The sequence below is a fragment of the Acipenser ruthenus genome, chromosome 13, assembly GCF_902713425.1.
Source record: "Acipenser ruthenus chromosome 13, fAciRut3.2 maternal haplotype, whole genome shotgun sequence".
Taxonomy (NCBI): Eukaryota; Metazoa; Chordata; class Actinopteri; order Acipenseriformes; family Acipenseridae; genus Acipenser; species Acipenser ruthenus.
Window position 1 is genome coordinate 6,670,639 of NC_081201.1, and position 20,242 is coordinate 6,690,880.

Below are 20,242 nucleotides of genomic sequence, written 5' to 3' on the forward strand. Positions count from 1 at the left end.
GTTGATGCATAGTTCGCTAGTTCGCCCCCTAGTCTCTGTAAGTCGCTGCTAAATGACTAATAATAATAATAATAATAATAATAATAATAATAATAATAATAATAATAATAATAATAATAATAATAAACTTAATGAAAGTACATTTCAGAAGAGCAGCGAAAAAGAAAACGGTAGATATCTGCCACTTTGAGATATCTCAACATGAATAGTAGCATCACAGTATCAAAGGGGAGATAACCAAGGCTACATTTCAAGGGCTGTGTGCAACTAGCAACAATTGCTGGGAACAACAAGCAACGTCCGCTAGTAGCATCGCACATTTACTTCAAAATAAAAGCCTCTTGTGGAAGGCAATCGTACATGCATTAAACAGTAAAATACATACAAATAGCTTAGCTACAGTAATAGAATATGGATTTCTTTTTTTAAATACTTTCTCATCTGCTCATAAAGAATCAAAATAATTCAATTTTCTTAAATATAACAAATAACTCCCTCAATAAAATGTGTTTAAAATGCAAGAGTAATGGAGCATACATATTGGCAATTTATTGTAACTCAATAAAAAGGGGGTGAAATGTGATCTATAGACCCAAACAGTAGGAAATAATAAGGGTTGTATCAGTATTAGGTCGCTGTAGAAAGTAAACCACCTTTTATACTGTTGGCGAATATCTAAAACCACACAGACAAGTTTCAACATTTAAAATATGTTTTAATTGTACCTAATATATATTGTAGCAGGATGACGAAAGTCTGCGTGTTGTGAACGCACCCTTAGCTCTGCACCTTTATGCTAATTGGGTGCCAGAGCCAACAGCTATCCCATTGGTCCTCAGCCGCACACTAGGACCAATGGACACACACAACCAACAGCCAATGACAGGGACCAGAGCACACCATGCGTGCAGGATAGTTAGCACAGCCACAAGGACAGAGCGAACCTGCAACTACAGGTAATACAGACCTGGGGAGAGGAACACAATACAGCGGTATACACACGTGTCCTCTCAAACGTGTTCTGCCAAGCCGTCTTTTTTTGCACTGCGGATCCACAGCGAAGCCACCAGACCTGTAGTGCCGGAGGACAACACAGATCTGAATGGCTCCAGTGCAGAGGCAAGGCCATCTCGGTGCAAAGGTCAATCTAGAAGTGGGCATTCTTGTCTTCCTCTTGGTCTGGCAGGCCTTGGAATTGGAAAAGGCCTAAAAAAAACAGTACAGTTATTCAGATATTAACAATGAAATGCAAACCAGCATGTTAGGTCACAGACTGCAAACTTCATACATGATTTCATGTGTTGTTTCTAATCGTGGATGGGGGTGTATGTTACTAATACCGTAGTTTTTCAGAAGCACAAACTATAACATCCTGAGTTTGTAATTCAAATAATATTGTTTCCCTCATTTTCTCAGAGCACTGAACAAGATAGTTTCCTCCAGGTAACACATTTTTTGAAAATAAGGGAGACGTAAAGTCCACAATTACTAAGTCACTTATTATAAGTCGCCCTGGATAAGGGCGTCTGCTAAGAAATAAATAATAATACTACCATCTGTTTGCTTTGGAAAATGCAGACATCTATGTACTTACTCAACAGTTAACTTTATATGACAGACTATGTCTGTCAGAGACAAGTACTGTACAGTAAGGTATAATTGTAGACAGGAAAGAACTCCTTTTAACTCATTTTCATATCTTTGTAATGAATCCATCAGGTATGTTGCAACCTGATCATTTCAGAATCTCTTCATCTCTGTTATTATGCTGTATTCATTTAGATTGTGTGTAGAAATGCAGTCCTATGCACAGATGAGGAAAGAACATTTAGAAACCATGTTCTGAATCATTTCAAAACTATACCCAATTTTGTCAGCATGTGAAATCTGGGTTTTTAACAAATAAATCAGTGAATGTAATTATTATTTTTTTAAAAACATTAGTGCTTTTTTTCTTTTTTACACGTGTCGCCTCATACATGGAAGCCACCATTTCGGCTCTCTTACCTGCAGTTTCACTCCCACTCGCCACTTCAAACATCATTTATCCATTTCTACAGGTCCTAGAGTGATCATCAATGGCTTGTTTGAAAGGTAAGAACTTGGACTAATGTATGTATTTATTTAAAATGTTCTGCCCTTTAAAACAAAAACATTTAAGAACTACCCCTTTATTCATAGTCGCACCCCGCAGTATTGCACAATACTAACAGTGTCAGCGGGAGATGTAAAATATTATACTTTATAAAAAAAAAAATGTTAAAATCAGAATTTGCATAGCATTTACAGACCATATTTGTGATGACAGGGTAGTCTAAAAAATGCATTTTTCAATGCCACTTTTTGATATTTCTACTGAATTTATCATCCTTATTTCTTAGTAAGTAGAATTTCTAACTGTTTGAGATATACACAAGGGCATCAGCAAGACTGAATGTGCTGAACGATTTGTATTTAAGAAAATATGAATAAACTCAACCATATTAGATAAATCAAGTTAACTGTTTGAAACGGTCTCTGTAGAGATTTACTTTTTATCTGGCTCTTTGAGCTAATATATATATATATATATATATATATATATATATATATATATATATATATATATATATTCCAGTTTTAAAAGTATGTTTTTGAAATTGTTGATTGTACATTTTTTTATTGCATGTTTTAAACGACTGTGAGTCTGATGAATTGCTGCTGTACTGTTAAGAATATTTCATATGGTTTTAATGTGTGTTCCCTGTTATCTAATAAACCTGTTGCTCTCAGAAATAACAAAGTCAGTATCATTTATGGATGTTTTTTCATTTTTCTGGATTTCACATATATCATTTTTCAGTACTCTTACAATGAGTGATGTGTTTATTCTCAGTGAATGTATTAGTTATATCTTTAAACATGTCAGTCTTTTCAAAGAAGTAATATACTCTGCATGTTTTTTCTTGTTTACAAGATGATGTTGGATCTGAAATATGCAAGCTATATAAACAGCTATGGTTGTTAGTATTCAGCAGTGTTGACCACTAATGGCCTCCCTCGGACACCTGTGTCTGCAAAAAAAAAAAAAAAAACTCTGTACTGTGCTCTTGGTAGAGAAATCACAAGTATATCTGGGCATGCATTACACACATTTTTTCGAGTGACTACACCACTGCAAAGGAAACACTCTTCTGGGGAGTCTACCTGGAATTCTTCACTATTGTTTGGACATGATCTAACCTTTCAGTTAAGGGACTTAAGCTCTTTTTTGTGTCTGCAAAAGTCTGCAAAAAACTGGAGAAAAAGGAGGAGGGGAAGGACATTTTTACCTTACTTAGGCAACTTATTTCTCTTACTGTATGACAGGTATTTACTTTATTTCACCTAAGAGCATTGGGAACTACAAATTAAAAGTGAAATGGTGCTTTTGCTGTGCCAATACCCTAAAAACATGTAATCTATCCTTGCTGTATAGAGTCTCTGGCAGTTCTCGCTGATAGGCGCAAGGAACTACCATTCCTCTCAATATGGTTCAGAAAATGTTTTCAATTTTGTATTGACAATATCAATGTTAAGGAAACACTGCATAACCAACAATTAAGAAATACATTCTCAAAAGTACTTTTACTTTTTTTTTTTTTTAGTTTTACAGATCAATGAATTGGATTGCGGTTTTCTCAGCTACAACACACTGTCAGTGATTTATCTTAGATCTATTTGCAGTAAATTGTTATATGCTAATAAATGTTCAAATATTCTTTCTGTTCAGGAAGTATTGCATTCCATTCAACTCTAGCTGCAGAAATGGATTCATGCACATTTTTCACTGGCACATAAATGATGGTGTTTTTTTTCCCCTTTCTTTCCTTCTCATTTAGATGAAATATGTTAGTATTTGGTAAAGGTGGATTTTGAAATGAATGCTTTAGTTGTTTTGGAATGTTTTTCTTGTTGCAGGATTCTTCTGGTTCTTTAGAGATGCGTTTATCTTTAATAACATTTAATCATATTTTGTCACATTCATCAATTTTATCTTATTTTATCATTGAAATAATATATATATATATATATATATATATATATATATATATATATATATATATATATATACAGACGTGCTCAAATTTGTTGGTACCCTTACAGCTCATTGAAATAATGCTTCATTCCTCCTGAAAAGTGATGAAATTAAAAGCTATTTTATCATGTATACTTGCATGCCTTTGGTATGTCATAGAATAAAGCAAAGAAGCTGTGAAAAGAGATGAATTATTGCTTATTCTACAAAGATATTCTAAAATGGCCTGGACACATTTGTTGGTACCCCTTAGAAAAGATAATAAATAATTGGATTATAGTGATATTTCAAACTAATTAGTTTCTTTAATTAGTATCACACATGTCTCCAATCTTGTAATCAGTCATTCAGCCTATTTAAATGGAGAAAAGTAGTCACTGTGCTGTTTGGTATCATTGTGTGCACCACACTGAACATGGATCAGAGAAAGCAAAGGAGAGAGTTGTCTGAGGAGATCAGAAAGAAAATAATAGACAAGCATGGTAAAGGTAAAGGCTACAAGACCATCTCCAAGCAGCTTGATGTTCCTGTGACAACAGTTGCAAATATTATTAAGAAGTTTAAGGTCCATGGAACTGTAGCCAACCTCCCTGGGCACTGCCGCAAGAGGAAAATCGACCCCAGATTGAACAGAAGGATAGTGCAAATGGTAGAAAAAGAACCAAGGATAACTGCCAAAGAGATACAAGCTGAACTCCAAGGTGAAGGTACGTCAGTTTCTGATCGCACCATCCATCGCTTTTTGAGCGAAAGTGGGCTCCATGGAAGAAGACCCAGGAGGACTCCACTTTTGACAGAAAAACATAAAAAAGCCAGACTGGAATTTGCTAAAATGCATATTGACAAGCCACAATCCTTCTAGGAGAATGTCCTTTGGACAGATGAGTCAAAACTGGAGCTTTTTGGCAAGTCACATCAGCTCTATGTTCACAGACGAAAAAATGAAGCTTTCAAAGAAAAGAACACCATACCTACAGTGAAACATGGAGGAGGCTCGGTTATGTTTTGGGGCTGCTTTGCTGCGCCTGGCACAGGGTGCCTTGAATCTGTGCAGGGCACAATGAAATCTCAAGACTATCAAGGCATTCTGGAGCAAAACGTACTGCCCAGTGTCAGAAAGCTCTGTCTCAGTCGCAGGTCATGGGTCCTCCAACAGGATAATGACCCAAAACACACAGCTAAAAGCACCCAAGAATGGATAAGAACAAAACATTGGTCTATTCTGAAGTGGCCTTCTATGAGTCCTGATCTGAATCCTATCGAACATCTATGGAAAGAGCTGAAACTTGCAGTCTGGAGAAGGCATCCATCAAACCTGAAACAGCTGGAGCAGTTTGCTCAGGAAGAGTGGGCCAAACTACCTGTTAACAGGTGCAGAAGTCTCATTGAGAGCTACAGAAAACGTTTGATTGCAGTGATTGCCTCTAAAGGTTGTGCAACAAAATATTAGGTTCGCGGTCCCATCATTTTTGTCCATGCCATTTTCATTTGTTTTATTATTTACAATATTATGTTGAATAAAAAATCAAAAGCAAAGTCTGATTTCTATTAAATATGGAATAAACAATGATGGATGCCAATTACTTTTGTCAGTTTCAAGTTATTTCAGAGAAAATTGTGCATTCTTCGTTTTTTGTGGAGGGGTACCAACAAATTTGAGCACGTCTGTATATATATATATATATATATATATATATATATATATATATATATATATATATACAGCTCTGGAAAAAATTAAGAGACCACTGCAAAATTATCAGTTTCTCTGGTAAATAGTATAAAATCACCATTTTCTAAACACTTTGAAAAAATTAAGTTTAAGGTAAAGACAATGGCTGAAACATATAAATCTTTGTCAGCCAATGCGTATTATGGACCAATACTTTTTGACAAGTTGTTGAGTTTTTTTCTTCCTGTTATTCCCATTTGGGCTTATTTATTGTCTGGAAACTTAGAAAGACATTGCAAAATATGTAACTCCCAAATGTTTGATTAATAAGACTATTTCAATTTGTGAAACTAGCTTAAAATATATATATATATATATATATATATATATATATATATATATATATATATATATATATATACAGCTCTGGAAAAAATTAAGAGACCACTGCAAAATTATCAGTTTCTCTGGTTTTACTATTTATAGGTGTGTGTTTGGGTAAAATGAACATTTTTGTTTTATTCTATAAACTACTGACAACATTTCTCCCAAATTCCAAATAAAAATATTGTCATTTAGAGCATTTATTTGCAGAAAATGACAACTGGTCAAAATAACAAAAAAGATGCAGTGTTGTCAGACCTCGAATAATGCAAAGAAAATAAGTTCATATTCATTTTTAAACAACACAATACTAATGTTTTAACTTAGGAAGAGTTCAGAAATCAATATTTGGCGGAATAACCCTGATTTTCAAGCACAGCTTTCATGCGTCTTGGCATGCTCTCCACCAGTCTTTCACACTGATGTTGGGTGACTTTATGCCACTCCTGGCGCAAAAATTCAAGCAGCTCGGCTTTGTTTGATGGCTTGTGACCATCCATCTTCCTCTTGATCACATTCCAGAGGTTTTCAATGGGGTTCAGGTCTGGAGATTGGGCTGGCCATGACAGGGTCTTGATCTGGTGGTCCTCCATCCACACCTTGATTGACCTGGCTGTGTGGCATGGAGCATTGTCCTGCTGGAAAACCCAATCCTCAGAGTTGGGGAACATTGTCAGAGCAGAAGGAAGCAAGTTTTCTTCCAGGACAACCTTGTACTATAGTAATATTATAGTAATAAAACAAAAATGTTCATTTTACCCAAACACACACCTATAAATAGTAAAACCAGAGAAACTGATAATTTTGCAGTGGTCTCTTAATTTTTTCCAGAGCTATATATATATATATATATATATATATATATATATATATATATATATATATATATATATATATATATTTTAAGCTAGTTTCACAAATTGAAATAGTCTTATTAATCAAACATTTGGGAGTTACATATTTTGCAATGTCTTTCTAAATTTCCAGACAATAAATAAGCCCAAATGGGAATAACAGGAAGAAAAAAACTCAACAACTTGTCAAAAAGTATTGGTCCATAATACGCATTGGCTGACAAAGATTTATATGTTTCAGCCATTGTCTTTACCTTAAACTTAATTTTTTCAAAGTGTTTAGAAAATGGTGATTTTATACTATTTACATCTTCTGAATATTCATCATCGAAAATATCACAGCTTGCTTCCTCAAAAATATCTTCTTTGTTTATAGTTCTTAATCTGTCCTTTAGAAGTAAAATACATTTATTTACTAAAGCACTGCTGTTTCTGCTTCCTAATATAACACAAACTTCATCAAGTATTTCACAGACCTCAACAAGAGTTTTTGAATTAAAAAAGGCAAAAAATATACATCCCAACCTTATAACGTTTCCACTGTAGAGATTTTTACTTATTTTACTGGCTTGTTTCATGAAATGAGTTTTACAAGATCTTATGATACAAAATGTTAGATCTTTATCATCAGCTACACCACTTACAATGTTCCAACACCGTTGCAGACAGCTTTCCATGTTTTTAGAGTTTAAAACTTGCAGGGATGCCAGAAGCAAAACTATGGACGTATCACTATTAATTTAAACAGGTAGAGTGTTGTTTTGAAAGATTTGTCTTTCATAGTCTTGAATTGCAGTGAGAAGGTATTCTACTGCACTCTGTGCTCTCACTAATTAAGCAATAGGAACTGACATCAGGGGAGATTTTGGACTGCAAACAGACATTTTAAAGTGCAACATTATTTTGGTTGTGGAATGTTGGCATCCCAATAAGCGGTACTGCAACATGTCATTTCATGCCAAAGTTGTACTCCCCCTTCAGTGAAGTAGATCACTTTTCGTGGAAGTGCTTCTATAGTATGTATCTCCCACTTTTTTGTTGTTGTAGACTTGTCCAAACTTCCACAGGCAAATGAAATGAAGCAGACAGTGGAGTTGAGCACTTAAAATCGCCAGATCACCTTTTCTGATAGTTTAAAGTATCCCAACTAATAACATCACCAATAGGATCACCAATAGGATTTATTTCAAAATCATTATCAGATTCCAATTGATACTGCTCACGTGAGTACTATTGTTTTGTTGCTTTTGTGGGATTTTAATATCAAAATTTAAATTAGATTCTTCTATGTTGAGTGCTTTGCTGTTGCATGTAATAATTTCATCTGGTGAAAACATACTATCTGTCTGTGTTCCTTGACTATTTAATAAAGCATATTCAGTAGGAGTTTCACTAGTGGTGATTTGTTTGTTTTCACTTGTCCGTTTCAAAGGGTAATTGCTTTTCCCTCTAAAAAATTCCCATGGAGTCAATCTCTTCACTACAGGTCATTCATGTTACAAACACAACAAGAGGTAGTTTGTAAAGCATTCTAAATGCAGAGGGTTCCAAACAGGTGACTCAGTTGGGGCTGGGAATAGAATACCTGACACTCCTGCCCATCAATATCACACAAAATATTGCCATTCAAGAACAGGCTTAAAAAGTGAATGTATTTATTTATTTATATTTTGGGCTAAACAAGAACATGTCTATGCATTCACCGGTCCAACAGTTTATATAAATCGTATTCAAGTTACCTATTTCAGGAACAAAGATCCTCTATATATTGTGCATCTAAACCAGTTCTGAGTTGGAATCCTGTTGGGATTGTATTTCAATTCAAGAGCGTAGCTTAAGGGGTCCCCAAAAGGCTAACCTGGTAAAATCACTGCCACACGGCGTGCAGGGTGAGCCATATAACCAGAGATCGTGGGGACTCCGGGAGGCCGCATTGGCTTTGGCGCTCCCGGGGTTGGGGATCTGGCTAGACTGTTTCTCATCAGCGCTCTACAGCGACCCCTACAGGCCAGCTGCCACATGAGTTTGGGGGCCGAGATTTGCTGGGCTGGTTTTTGTCCTTCAGAGGCCGATAGCCTGCGGACATCCGCTCTCGAGTTCCAGGGTGTAAAAAAGACACAGATTGGCTTGTGGGATCAGAGGACGCCCACTGAGCCTCTGGTCCCTGAGCTGTGTGGGAAATCACCGTGGTGATGAAGAAATATAATAATAATAATTGGGCATTCGAAATTGGGAGAAAATTGGAGGTAAAAATAATTGGAGATTAAGAGCATAGCTTAAGAAGCATTGATTGAGTCTGGCATGTAAACTCTGTACATCTGTTTTTGGATTTACAACAATCGATTACAAAAGGATCGATTCCTGGTGCATTAAAATGTAGCAAAAGGGCAGCGCAAATGTAGCTTTACTCTGTTATCAATTTTATAAGAAGCCCAGCATTTCCAGAAAGTTGTTAAAAATGTCAATTATATTTTTTGTTGCATTTAAGTGCTATTTTCCTGCTGTATTGAAGAGTGGGCTCAGGCACAAGAGGGCTCTGTCATTTGTGTTGCTTGTCCATTTCTTCCACTTAGGCAGTGGTGGCAATTTGATTCCTGGAAAAGTGCCCCTTTTTTCAAGCTGCATCATGCAATCAAGGGCTGCAGGGACGGGGTGGCATTGTCCATTGCTTTGTGACAGCCTGCTTTCAGAAGGATCTGGGGCAAGAGCATGAAGAAAATAACTTATTACACAACATCTGTTTACTCCTTGTGTGCTAGACACATGAGCTTTAGAACTTCATCTCTTATTGATCTGGATACTTGTTAAACTAACCATTAACTGCATGCAGTGTGGTTTCCGTCAAGCACAGAATGTATTTCCATCAACAACTAAGCTACAGTATGTAGCTATATCACTCTATTCCTTATATAGGGGCGGGGTATCAGTTTTGCTGCCATTTTTAATGCTGTCATTACAGCAACATTAGGATTGCTTTCATTACTAGGAGTCATTTATTTTTTATTAGGAAAATTAAATAAACTTGCATTCCAAATGATATATAAGTAAAGGAATTTGTTATGGTGCTGGCTGTTTTCTTAGTTTTGAATTTCAGCCACTCTGCAGTTGCAACCAGTATTTTTAACCGTCACCACAAAACTGACAGCTCTACAAAAATTGCCACTCACAAAAAGTATGCTACTTAAACATGGAAAGGAACAAATTCCTCATTATAGTGTAAGTGTGTCAGCTGAAACCGCACTAAATTCCCAATGTGAGAAAACTGGCAAGCGATGAAAGTAAATAAGACAATTGTTGACCTTTTTCAGCCATCTCCATTCTGTTGGTAAGCCACAGAAAATATGACATATCATTATATATTCATACCAACCTAAAATATACATAACATGGGGGACTAATCTGAGTGTTCACTATAGACATGTGGACCTAATACATGTTTGAATGTTCATGACAATAAGGAAGGTCAATCATGTGGGTTTTGCCAGGAGACTGATACTGTTTGCATCTCAGGATGCTATTCACCAAACCTTGATTTATTTTTAAGGTGTGGAAATAGACTCACTTTAAACCACAATTAGTGCTGACTATAGCTACAAGCTTGTTTGTATTTAGCTGAGCTCGTAATAGTTTATTGTAAAGCATTATTAGTATTATTAGTATTTTTATTGATTTGTTTAATTTCTAAACAACTACTTGCTCAGGTGTCTACTAAGTATAGAAAGATGCTCCTTTAAAGATCATTGATATCTTTCATTCACCAATCAGGAAGCTGCATTGCAGGGTACTACTTCACCGCAGAGCTTTCTGATGCAACATCGAGCTTTACAAAAGCAAAACATTGAAAAAGTAAATAAAGTGGAAATTACTGATTAAAAATGTTTGCGATAACAATAAAGCCAATGTTTACGAGTTTGCAATAAAACCCTCATTACAGGACATTACCGTGGTCTGTATAGTCTGTATAGTAACCCTCTACAGTTCAGCCTCTGACCTTCCAGATTTGGTCACCTACCAGGTGCCCACTATTCAAAGTTCATTTGCTTGAGCAACATTATCGCTGCCTAGTCTTGCTGCCTCCTATGAACAGTGTATTGTATTGTAGCAAATGTGTTTTTAAAAATAACCTGGAACAGTTGGGCTATTCCTACACATGTAAATTCACAGTCCACCTCTTGTATTGCATTTTGTCATCTGTAAGTCATATTGTTGCTTGTTCTAGTGTAAAATACTACTACTACTACTACTACTATTACTATTAATAATAATAATAATAATAATAATAATAATAATAATAATAATAATAATAATAATAATAATAACAGATAAAACATGCATAGTGCAATTTGCATTTGAGCTTGCAGATGGGCTGGGGAAGCACTTTAGATGTGTATGTTTGCCCCAGATAGACTGTAAGGAAGAGTTAATATTTATGTGCAAACATTACCTGACTGTACCAAAGAATAACAAAGCTCAGCTCAGCTCTGGTCCCCAGTACAAAACCCTGCATCTCCTGGCATTTTCTGAGTTATGTTTTTGTATATATAAAAATATACAAAAAATTGAGTAACACTGTTAATAGGGGGCAGAAATCTGTGGTCTATACTTCATAATGGCTCATCCCTTTAGACTGGTGTTCCAATTGAAACCTCAGTAATATGTGCAGTCTTGAATAGCTGGCAGGCAGATGTTGCCTATTATGGCTGAATCTGACATGCAAAAGGAAACCTTAGCCATTTGCAAACAAATGAATCAGTCATGAAAAAAGTGTGTGCTACATATTGCACAAGCTTAACGTTTTTTTATTCAATCCTTGCATATGTATAAGTTAAGAACAAGCTCATGTTTTGCTTAATTACTCATTGCTTTGTGTTTTGCGTTTTTAATACAGTACCCACAGAGCGTAAGCATTACTGGAGCTGCTTGCCCAGATGGCAGCCATTAGTCTGATCACAACAGGGGCCCAAGGCAAGTGTGTCTCTGATTCCTGACCTACTTTATCGAGGTACCTTCCCCTGCTGTGTGGACAGTAGCTCAGGATCTAAAGTAATGCTGCACAAGCAAGGCGAAAGCTGTGTGTTCTGTCTTCACACTATCACACCTGTTACTTTGTTACAAACATGAGAAAAGTAGTTGAAAAAATAAATTGTACATTTGTTGAACTCCTGTTCAAATAAGCAATAATAGGCACTTATAATTCAAGGGGGAGTCATTTCATAGAACTGCTGGAAGCAGTCTTTTGCTGATCTGCTCAAGGCTTTTGACCTAGTAGATACTGAAAGTTTCCTCCACATGAAAGAAAGGCACACTGTGCATGAACATCTGTTCTGGCAGTCTTTTAATATACACAGAATAGGAGAGAGGAGAAAGAGGAAAAATGAAGGCTTCAGAAAATAAAGGTGAAGAAATTACTTGGAGAGCTAGCGAGAGAAAGAGAACACCGCAAGGAGGTTATGAAGGGAGAGCAACAGTAGGCAGCAAAGGGAAGACAATTGGGTGCTTCAGGACACAGTGAACCATCAACCTATAGAACTGAACTGGGGGCAGTGACACGGAACAGCACTAATGAGTCAGCATGAAACTCTCCGGAGTGGGGAAGTACTATAACTGCTTAGTGTAAATGCTCTGCTAAACCTGCAGGGGTACAAACCAGACGTAATCTAGTCTTGCTAAACACATAGTCTTGTGTCTCAGCATGACCAGAGAGAGAGGAAGGCATGCTCTAAGTTTACAGCTGTATGTACTGCAACACAAAGTATAGTGAAAACAAATCACAATATTATTTATTATTATTATTATTTATTTATTTATTAGCAGACACCCTTATCCAGGGCGACTTACAGTTGTTACAAAACATCACAGTACAAAGTATCACATTACAAAATATCACATTACAGAATATCCCATTACAGATAAGAGCAGTTATAAAGTACAGTAAAATCAGTAGAAAATAAGATCAATTTCAAGTAAGAGCAAAATAAGGAAGATAGTAAATAATTACATTTAAGAGCAAGTTCGACTGATTTCCATTACACGAGAGTAGATGTTAAAACTTCATGCTGATTTGAACTCGGCTCTCGCCAAGATAAGCACCAACTAAGACGTAGCTTTACAGTAAACTAATGTGATCCATATGTGTCTCCATCCATTTACATTTCCTTCCATATGATGATGTAGATATCCTTCTGTCTGGTGTTAATGGCTGAAGTGTAATGCTGGCTCCAGGGATCAGCTTATTTTGCCTCCCTGGCGCATCAGCACACACAACGGCTGCGATGCTGGCTCCGGGGATCAACCACAGTGCGGCCTCCCCAGCGCATCAGCATGACAACCGTCTGGATTGAGCTAAGTAGGGTACATCTCTGGGGTCTTCAAAGAGCAGTTAAACAAAAATATTTGCTTTTACGAGTAAAGTCCATTAAGAGCACGTAGTAAGTATGATAGATGGATAAAAATAAAATCATGAATATGGATACTTAAGAGTAAAATCAAGTATAAGATACAGGAAATAGTTATAGTAGAGTACGGTATGGAGCAGTTCAGTGCAAGTACAAGCTGATGCAAGTACTGGTACAATTCGGTGCCATATAGTCCAGTATAGTCGAGAGTTGTGAGGTTTACAGATGCTGAACAGGTGTGTCTTGAGGAGGCAGCGGAAGGTGGTGAGGGACTGAGCAGTCCTGATATCCATGGGTAGGTTGTTCCACCACTGAGGGGTAAGAGTGGAGAAGGAGTGGGCTCTGGAAGCAGGGGAGCGTAGGGGGGGTGAAGCTAATCTGCTGGTGGTGGAGCAGCGGAGGAGGCCAGAGGGGGTGTAGGGAGAAATAATAGTCTGGAGATAGGAGGGAGCAGAAAAGCTGAGAATAGAGATGTGCTGAGAGTAGGAGGGGGAGGGGTCGAGGGTGACACCGAGGTTCTTGGTGGATGAGGAGGGAGAGAGGGTGGTGGAATCAAGAGGAAAAGAGATAGAGAGATCAGCGAAGGGGGGGAAGCAGCACGGGCAGGGAGTAGAGAGTTAGTGACAGAGAGAACAGCAGTTTCAATGGAGTGTGCCGGGCGAAAGCCAGATTGGAGGGGGTCCAGCAGAGAACATGTTGACAGGAAAGCAGAGAGCTGGCGTGCCGCTCGCTCAAGGGTTTTAGAGAGTAACGGGAGAAGGGAGACAGGACGGTAGGTAGTTGTAGAGGGATGAGGGATCAAGGGAGGGTTTTTTTTAGGATGGGGGTGATGCAGGCCTCTTTGAAGGCACAGCAGAAACATGTACAATCTGGAGAACCCTAAGTGCCAGGTCTGATCAGCCTTCCTCAAATCATGTAACAATGTGACTGTGAAATGTTACAATGTCATATGATTTGAATGGCATGAGGAAGGCCCTTCTGTCTGTGACTTAAGTATATTAATGAAAAAAAACTATCTGCTCTGTAATACAAAGTTGAATTATATCAAGTACTGAAATCTATGTTTAGGAGTACATAAGAACATAAGAACATAAGAAAGTTTACAAACAAGGGGAGGCCATTCAGCCCATCTTGCTCGTTTGGTTGTTAGTAGCTTATTGATCCCAAAATCTCATCAAGCAGCTTCTTGAAGGATCCCAGGGTGTCAGCTTCAACGACATTACTGGAGAGTTGGTTCCAGACCCTGTAAAAAAGTGCCTCCTATTTTCTGTTCCTCTGTTCTGAATGTCCCTTTATCTAATCTCCATTTGTGATCCCTGGTCCTTGTTTCTTTTTTTCAGGTCAAAGAAGACCTGTAAAGTCACAATAGAAAGATAGTTGTTGAACTGTGGAAACCCAAAGTGAAATGCCTTTCATTTATAATAAAAAAAGAAAAGAAAAAAATAGTAATGTTCAGGTCTATTACTTTATCTGCACAAGTGAAACGCAATATTCTGTCTCAAAAATGACACACCAGGCATTATGCTGGAGATCAAGGGGAAAGTTAATTATCGACTGTGTATATTATGTCAATTGGATATCATCTCATATGGTCCATTTTAGCTCAAGTTTACACCTCACTCTAAAATACAACACTATAGGGAAAACTGCACAACTGAACTACGGCATAATAACAGCGTTAAAACTGCGAATAAAACAAAACTATGAAATAAATAGATTTTCTTTGAAATGTACTACATCACACGGCATGGTTACAGTAATTTATCCCGTACTCAAACAATTAAACATAAGTTAATACATACAAATAAAACAGAATAATCTGAGTTGTAATACGGGTAAAAGGTCGTGGCGCATTATCTGTCCGAATTTATAATGGCCTGCTCTACCTTTCCATGCAATAAGTAAGCAATCTCCATTCACAGAACGAGGTACAATCCCGAGGCAGAAACAATCCACAGCCGAGTTCATCGATACAGAAAGAGGAAGCAGAAACTGTGTCAAACGATGTGCAAGAACTGTAACATTGCAATTATTAAATAATAATAATACTACCGGCATGGCTGCAGACCAGGAGATATTTCTAAAAGCGAAAAACAGGACGTTCAGCGGGTATACAGAAGGTAGAGACAGATGGTCATTTATTCTTTTTAAAATATATTTTCATTTCCTTGCAATTTGACTGCTTGATCCACCCCATATCATGACAACAGAACACAAACAACAAGCACAAGACGGATCAAGTTGTTTGATTTATTTAGTTAAAACAATGCAGTTCCCTCCATGCAAACAATATACAAATATACTAAATATTTATGTAAAAGTTGTTTATTGAAAAACCTGTACGTTTTTTTAACCTTCAAGAGCCAAGTTGCAATGTAACGCATGTGGTACATTTGCATTACTGCTTATATATAGCGCTAGCGTAACGTGTAATAATTTTAAACTGTATACGGTAGTTGCTACATACAATTCAGGTGCTATAGTTTACTAAGCATGATAAAACTTAAGAATTGTATTAAATAACACTACTATTAACAAGTAGTGCTGTGAAACGCTTTTTACTGCACTGCAAATGGTCTAAGTTGGCTTTTTTCTGTGAAGTTCTTCTACGCTGTTTCCGTCCTACGAACTCCAGGGGGTCTGTAGTGAGTCCCTGAATGTGCTGTACATTGGAAAGTATAAGGCTCTAGCTGTCAGCGGTTTCCGGATTGCCTGTTAGCTTTACGGTGCAGTATTTCTAAATTGACGGCCCTTGCAGTGTTTATACACGTATGTTCAATGTTGTTTCAACTTCTATTAATACAGTTCTGGATCCCAGTGTTGTTCCTCGTTGCATTTCAGACTTCAGGCTAATTTAGTAATTGGTGACACTTTAAAGTGCCTGTTTCTGATGAATTAATGCTAGTCCTGGGGTTTAGTGTGAATAATGGTGTATCATTAATTTATGAAATTAGTCTTAATTAAGTAGGGAATCTATTGCTAATTCACACGATGATATATTTCAGCTGACAACCCGTTTGTTTCTAACCTAATTTTAGGGTGACCACTGTAGTTGGAATACATGATTAACATTCTGATTTAATAAGATGTAAAGCCTGGTCACATGATTGCAGCTATCGGATCTGCCCAAACTACATAACCGACCTCAAGAACCGTACTCAAAACCGTTCTAATTAATCCAGCTCAAAGAGTCCACACTGAAGTACCGTTTCATGTTTAGTCGGGCTTAATGCGTCCACACACTATTAGAATAGTTCAGTTACAGTTCCAAGCAGCGCAATGAACAGTGGAAATTATACGATAGTATCCCACCATGAATTTTATTTAAAAATAATGTATTATGTCCCATATTAACAGAGGTCCATATTGCCAAAAAATAACTAAACCAAGTATTTTGGAAAAAGTAACACACACACATACAAGTAGGGCTTGATGTTTGCTGTCCTTACAACGGTACCACCAAATGTTCCTGTCAGGACACTGAACTCTGATTTGGTTATCATATTATTGTTAATAAAACAATGAATGATCCTCTCCCAACACCAAAACCCTAAACCTAAGGTCAGTATCGTATCCTATACTGCAGCCATTACACATCTAAAGTAGTTCATGTTTGGCAGTGAATAAGCGTTTTTGTTACTTTAAAAAAAAAGTGACCGGAGGTGCTGACTTCCTCAGTTGTCCTGACAGGAACCTTTATAGGCACTGCTTGATGTTTTCTGGTTTTATTTTTAATCAGGTGAAGTCCCTTTAAACAAACTGAGCTGATTCTGTTTCATAATGAAACTCAGAAAAAAACGGTTAATCACATATCTTGCCTTCAATCTTAATTCAAAGAGCTGACAAATTAAATTAATTGTTCATCCCCGATCCTACTTTTTAAGCATAAAAATGAATACCTAGTGTGGCGTGTACACTGATAGCAAGTCCTTCAGGCGCCTGACATATCACAAAGCATTTTGTGATATTGGTGGATACACAAAAATGTAGTTCAGTATTACAGCGTCCACACTTCTGACAAACCACACTATCTGATACCTAATTTAGAACCGGACTCGAAACTACCCCCTGAGGTGGTCTCGAGTCCGGTTCTCGAGTACGGTATTAAACCTTGCGTAGTGTGGACGCTAAACGTATCTAGCACTTTTAAGCAGGTTTAAAGGCATAGTGTGGACAAGGCCTAAGAACACAAGTGTAACACTGTGGAACGTTAGGTTACTCACGTAACCCTGGTTCCCTGAAAGAGAAGACGACCACCAACGACATTATGTCTGGGATATGCCTGCCCATTGGGTAGGTAATTGCTGAGCTCTCTATACCAGAGCTGCCGACACCATGCCAGCACCATTATATGCAGTCGAGACTGTGTCCGCAATCCAATGCTGCTTTGTGAAGGGCTGTCCTACAGTCCGTATCCCATCCCAAGCGCAGCAAGCACTGTAGTGCTGTGCGCAATTGGCTCTGTGTGCCCTGAGTGACACGCACCGCGCGTACTGCTGGGACTAGCTCCCTGGAGCTGTGAGCACCGAAGGTACCGGGCACAAAGTGCACCGGAAACCCTAGCGTAGCACTGTGCACACAAAGTGTATTAAACACCGGGCATTATCGAGCGTCCTTACTTAGTAACGCGCGCACCGAGTGCAATAAGCACTGGGCGTGGAGGGTGCACTGAGCGCTGTTTATACCAAGCACTGGCACTGTGCATTCGTGCACTAGCGCTGTAGCGGTGTGCACAGAGTACCAAGAGCACTGTGCACCGTGTACCGTGCGGCACTGTGTCTGTGCACTGACGCTGTAGAGCTGGGCACCGTGTGCCGTGTGGCATGAGCACCTTGTGCACCGAGATACCGAAGTACCAAGGGCTATGCGTGCGCCGCGGTACCAAAGCACCGGGGGGCAGCTATGCAACTGTGCCTACCCTAACCACGCGGTCACACACCTGGTCAGCGTGTAGCATACACCAGGGAGACACAAGGGCCGAAGCGAGTCGGAAGTGGACAGCAAAAACCGCGGTTGAAATAGATAGGGGAGAGCATACTGTTTGTTTACATGGCCAGACTCACCGAGGTGGGTGGGCCTACGTAGCTGGCGAGGTCTACTCGACAGCGGGGATGCGGCAAGGTCTAGCACCGTGGAGGAGAGCATGGCTGGAGGAGTCACTCGACAGCGGGGATGTGGCAAGGCCTAGCCCCGTGGAGGAACTGTGCACTCTCAAGAAGGAAATAGACAACCACTCGCGAGGGTGACTGCACAGGCAGTCACTCACACACGACAGACAGATAACAAAGAGCGGCCTACCACGCAAGTGAGGAGGCCGCTGAAAGACAGAAAGGTGAAAGGCTCTGTCTTTTTCATTGTGGTTGATTCCGGGAAAGCGGCGAGCCAGCTTTCAGCACAAATGTAAAAGAAATACAAATCGACTCGGTTCGACTCGAGAAGCTCTTTTCTATCAACACGCTCCGCTCAACACAGAGGTCTTACCATCTTGAGAAGGAAAAAGAGAAAGATGACGGTTTTAATCCCTCAGTGGGCGGGACTGAGTGCGTCATCCCAGGAAGGGGCCTATCGGCAGCTCTGGTATAGAGAGCTGAGCAATTACCTACCCAATGGGCAGGCATATCCCATACATAATGTCATTGGTGGTCGTCTTCGAATTGAAAGGGAACATTCTCTTTAGGGGTTTTCACTGATGTGTATTTGATGGTAAATGTATGGTTTGCTCACCTTTACACAAATAATGTACATAATTACTCCTGAAGTGTTTAGTAATCGTGGATTGATTTCTCCTGCTCTCCTGCTCTGCTAACATTAATGCTCTTCAGGGAACGTTATTTCAAGTCAATAAACAGCTTTCTGTGTGTGCTGAACATCACAAGAGACTGTCTTTTAAAGTGAAATAATTTAAAGAGAAAATGAAACAGTCTTTATGTGCATGCAAGGGGGATGCCCTATATCCTGGGGATACACTTTGTCAGCCTTGCTTTAAAAACCAATGCTTCATCTGCTAGTAGACTCTGATGCGTGATAGTTCTGTATGTATAATGCAAATATATTCTTACAGTGACGAAAGCTTCTAACTGATAAGACGTAGACCTGAGTGGGCTATAGCTTCAAACACTTTTCAAACACAGTGGATGTTTTCAAATACTTTTTAAGGAAATTATATCTCTTTGTAGATGGATAGATCAGGGGGTGGACAAAATAATTGTCAATAGAATGTGACGCAGGGCTACCATGGGCAGCCACGACACTGCTTGGAGATGGCATGCCGAAGGGAGCATCGCATTGGCTGTGGTGCTCCCGTGGGTTACAGAAGCAAAACTGGCAGGGACTGTCTCCTCATCGTGCCACAGCAAACCCTGCTGGCCAGTAGCTCACTGACATCCGCTCTCAAGTTCCTCTGTGTAAAAGAGAAAGCTGGCTTGGTTGTGGGATCGAAGGACGCCCACTGAACCTTCATCTCCTGAGTTGTGGGGAATTGCTGCGGTGGACATAATTGGACATTCCAAATTGGGGAGAAAATCAGGTGTAAAATAATTGGGCACACTAAAAAAAAATGTAAAAAGGCAGCCGACTGGGGAGTCTGCACGGGTGACCACATAGCAGAGACCAGCTGTCTCATTGCACAGGTTGCAGAGTGCTTGAATGTCTTTAATAGGATTGAGAAACTTCATGAAACTTCATGTGCAATTGAATCTCTGTTGTCAGTAACTTAGATAAATAGCCTTTGAGCTTGATTTTTTCCAGTCTTCATTTTTAATAAGTTTGATGGAAGCACATGTTTCCTGTCTCAGTTCACGCCCTGCCTTGTCTACCTGACCTTACCTTTATAAGCATATCTTCACTGTAAATGTAGTAATCATCATCATCATCATCATCA

General features: G+C 38.7%; 2 protein-coding genes across 2 annotated transcripts in view; one reads left to right on the forward strand and one right to left on the reverse strand.

Annotated features, from left to right (window-relative positions):
• Positions 1-12,774: 12,774 nt before the first annotated feature.
• The window catches only part of LOC117418373 (sorting nexin-29-like), a 175,630-nt gene continuing 168,162 nt past the window's right edge, over positions 12,775-20,242 (reverse strand). The window contains exon 21 of the mRNA XM_059035572.1: positions 12,775-14,714. Coding sequence (XP_058891555.1) covers positions 14,699-14,714 — 16 coding nt within the window. The 3' untranslated portion in view covers positions 12,775-14,698. The remainder of the gene's footprint in view (positions 14,715-20,242) is intronic.
• Positions 15,250-20,242, forward strand: part of LOC117418051 (serine/threonine-protein phosphatase CPPED1-like) — a 31,217-nt gene continuing 26,224 nt past the window's right edge. The window contains exon 1 of the mRNA XM_034030597.3: positions 15,250-15,482. Coding sequence (XP_033886488.1) covers positions 15,419-15,482 — 64 coding nt within the window. The 5' untranslated portion in view covers positions 15,250-15,418. The remainder of the gene's footprint in view (positions 15,483-20,242) is intronic.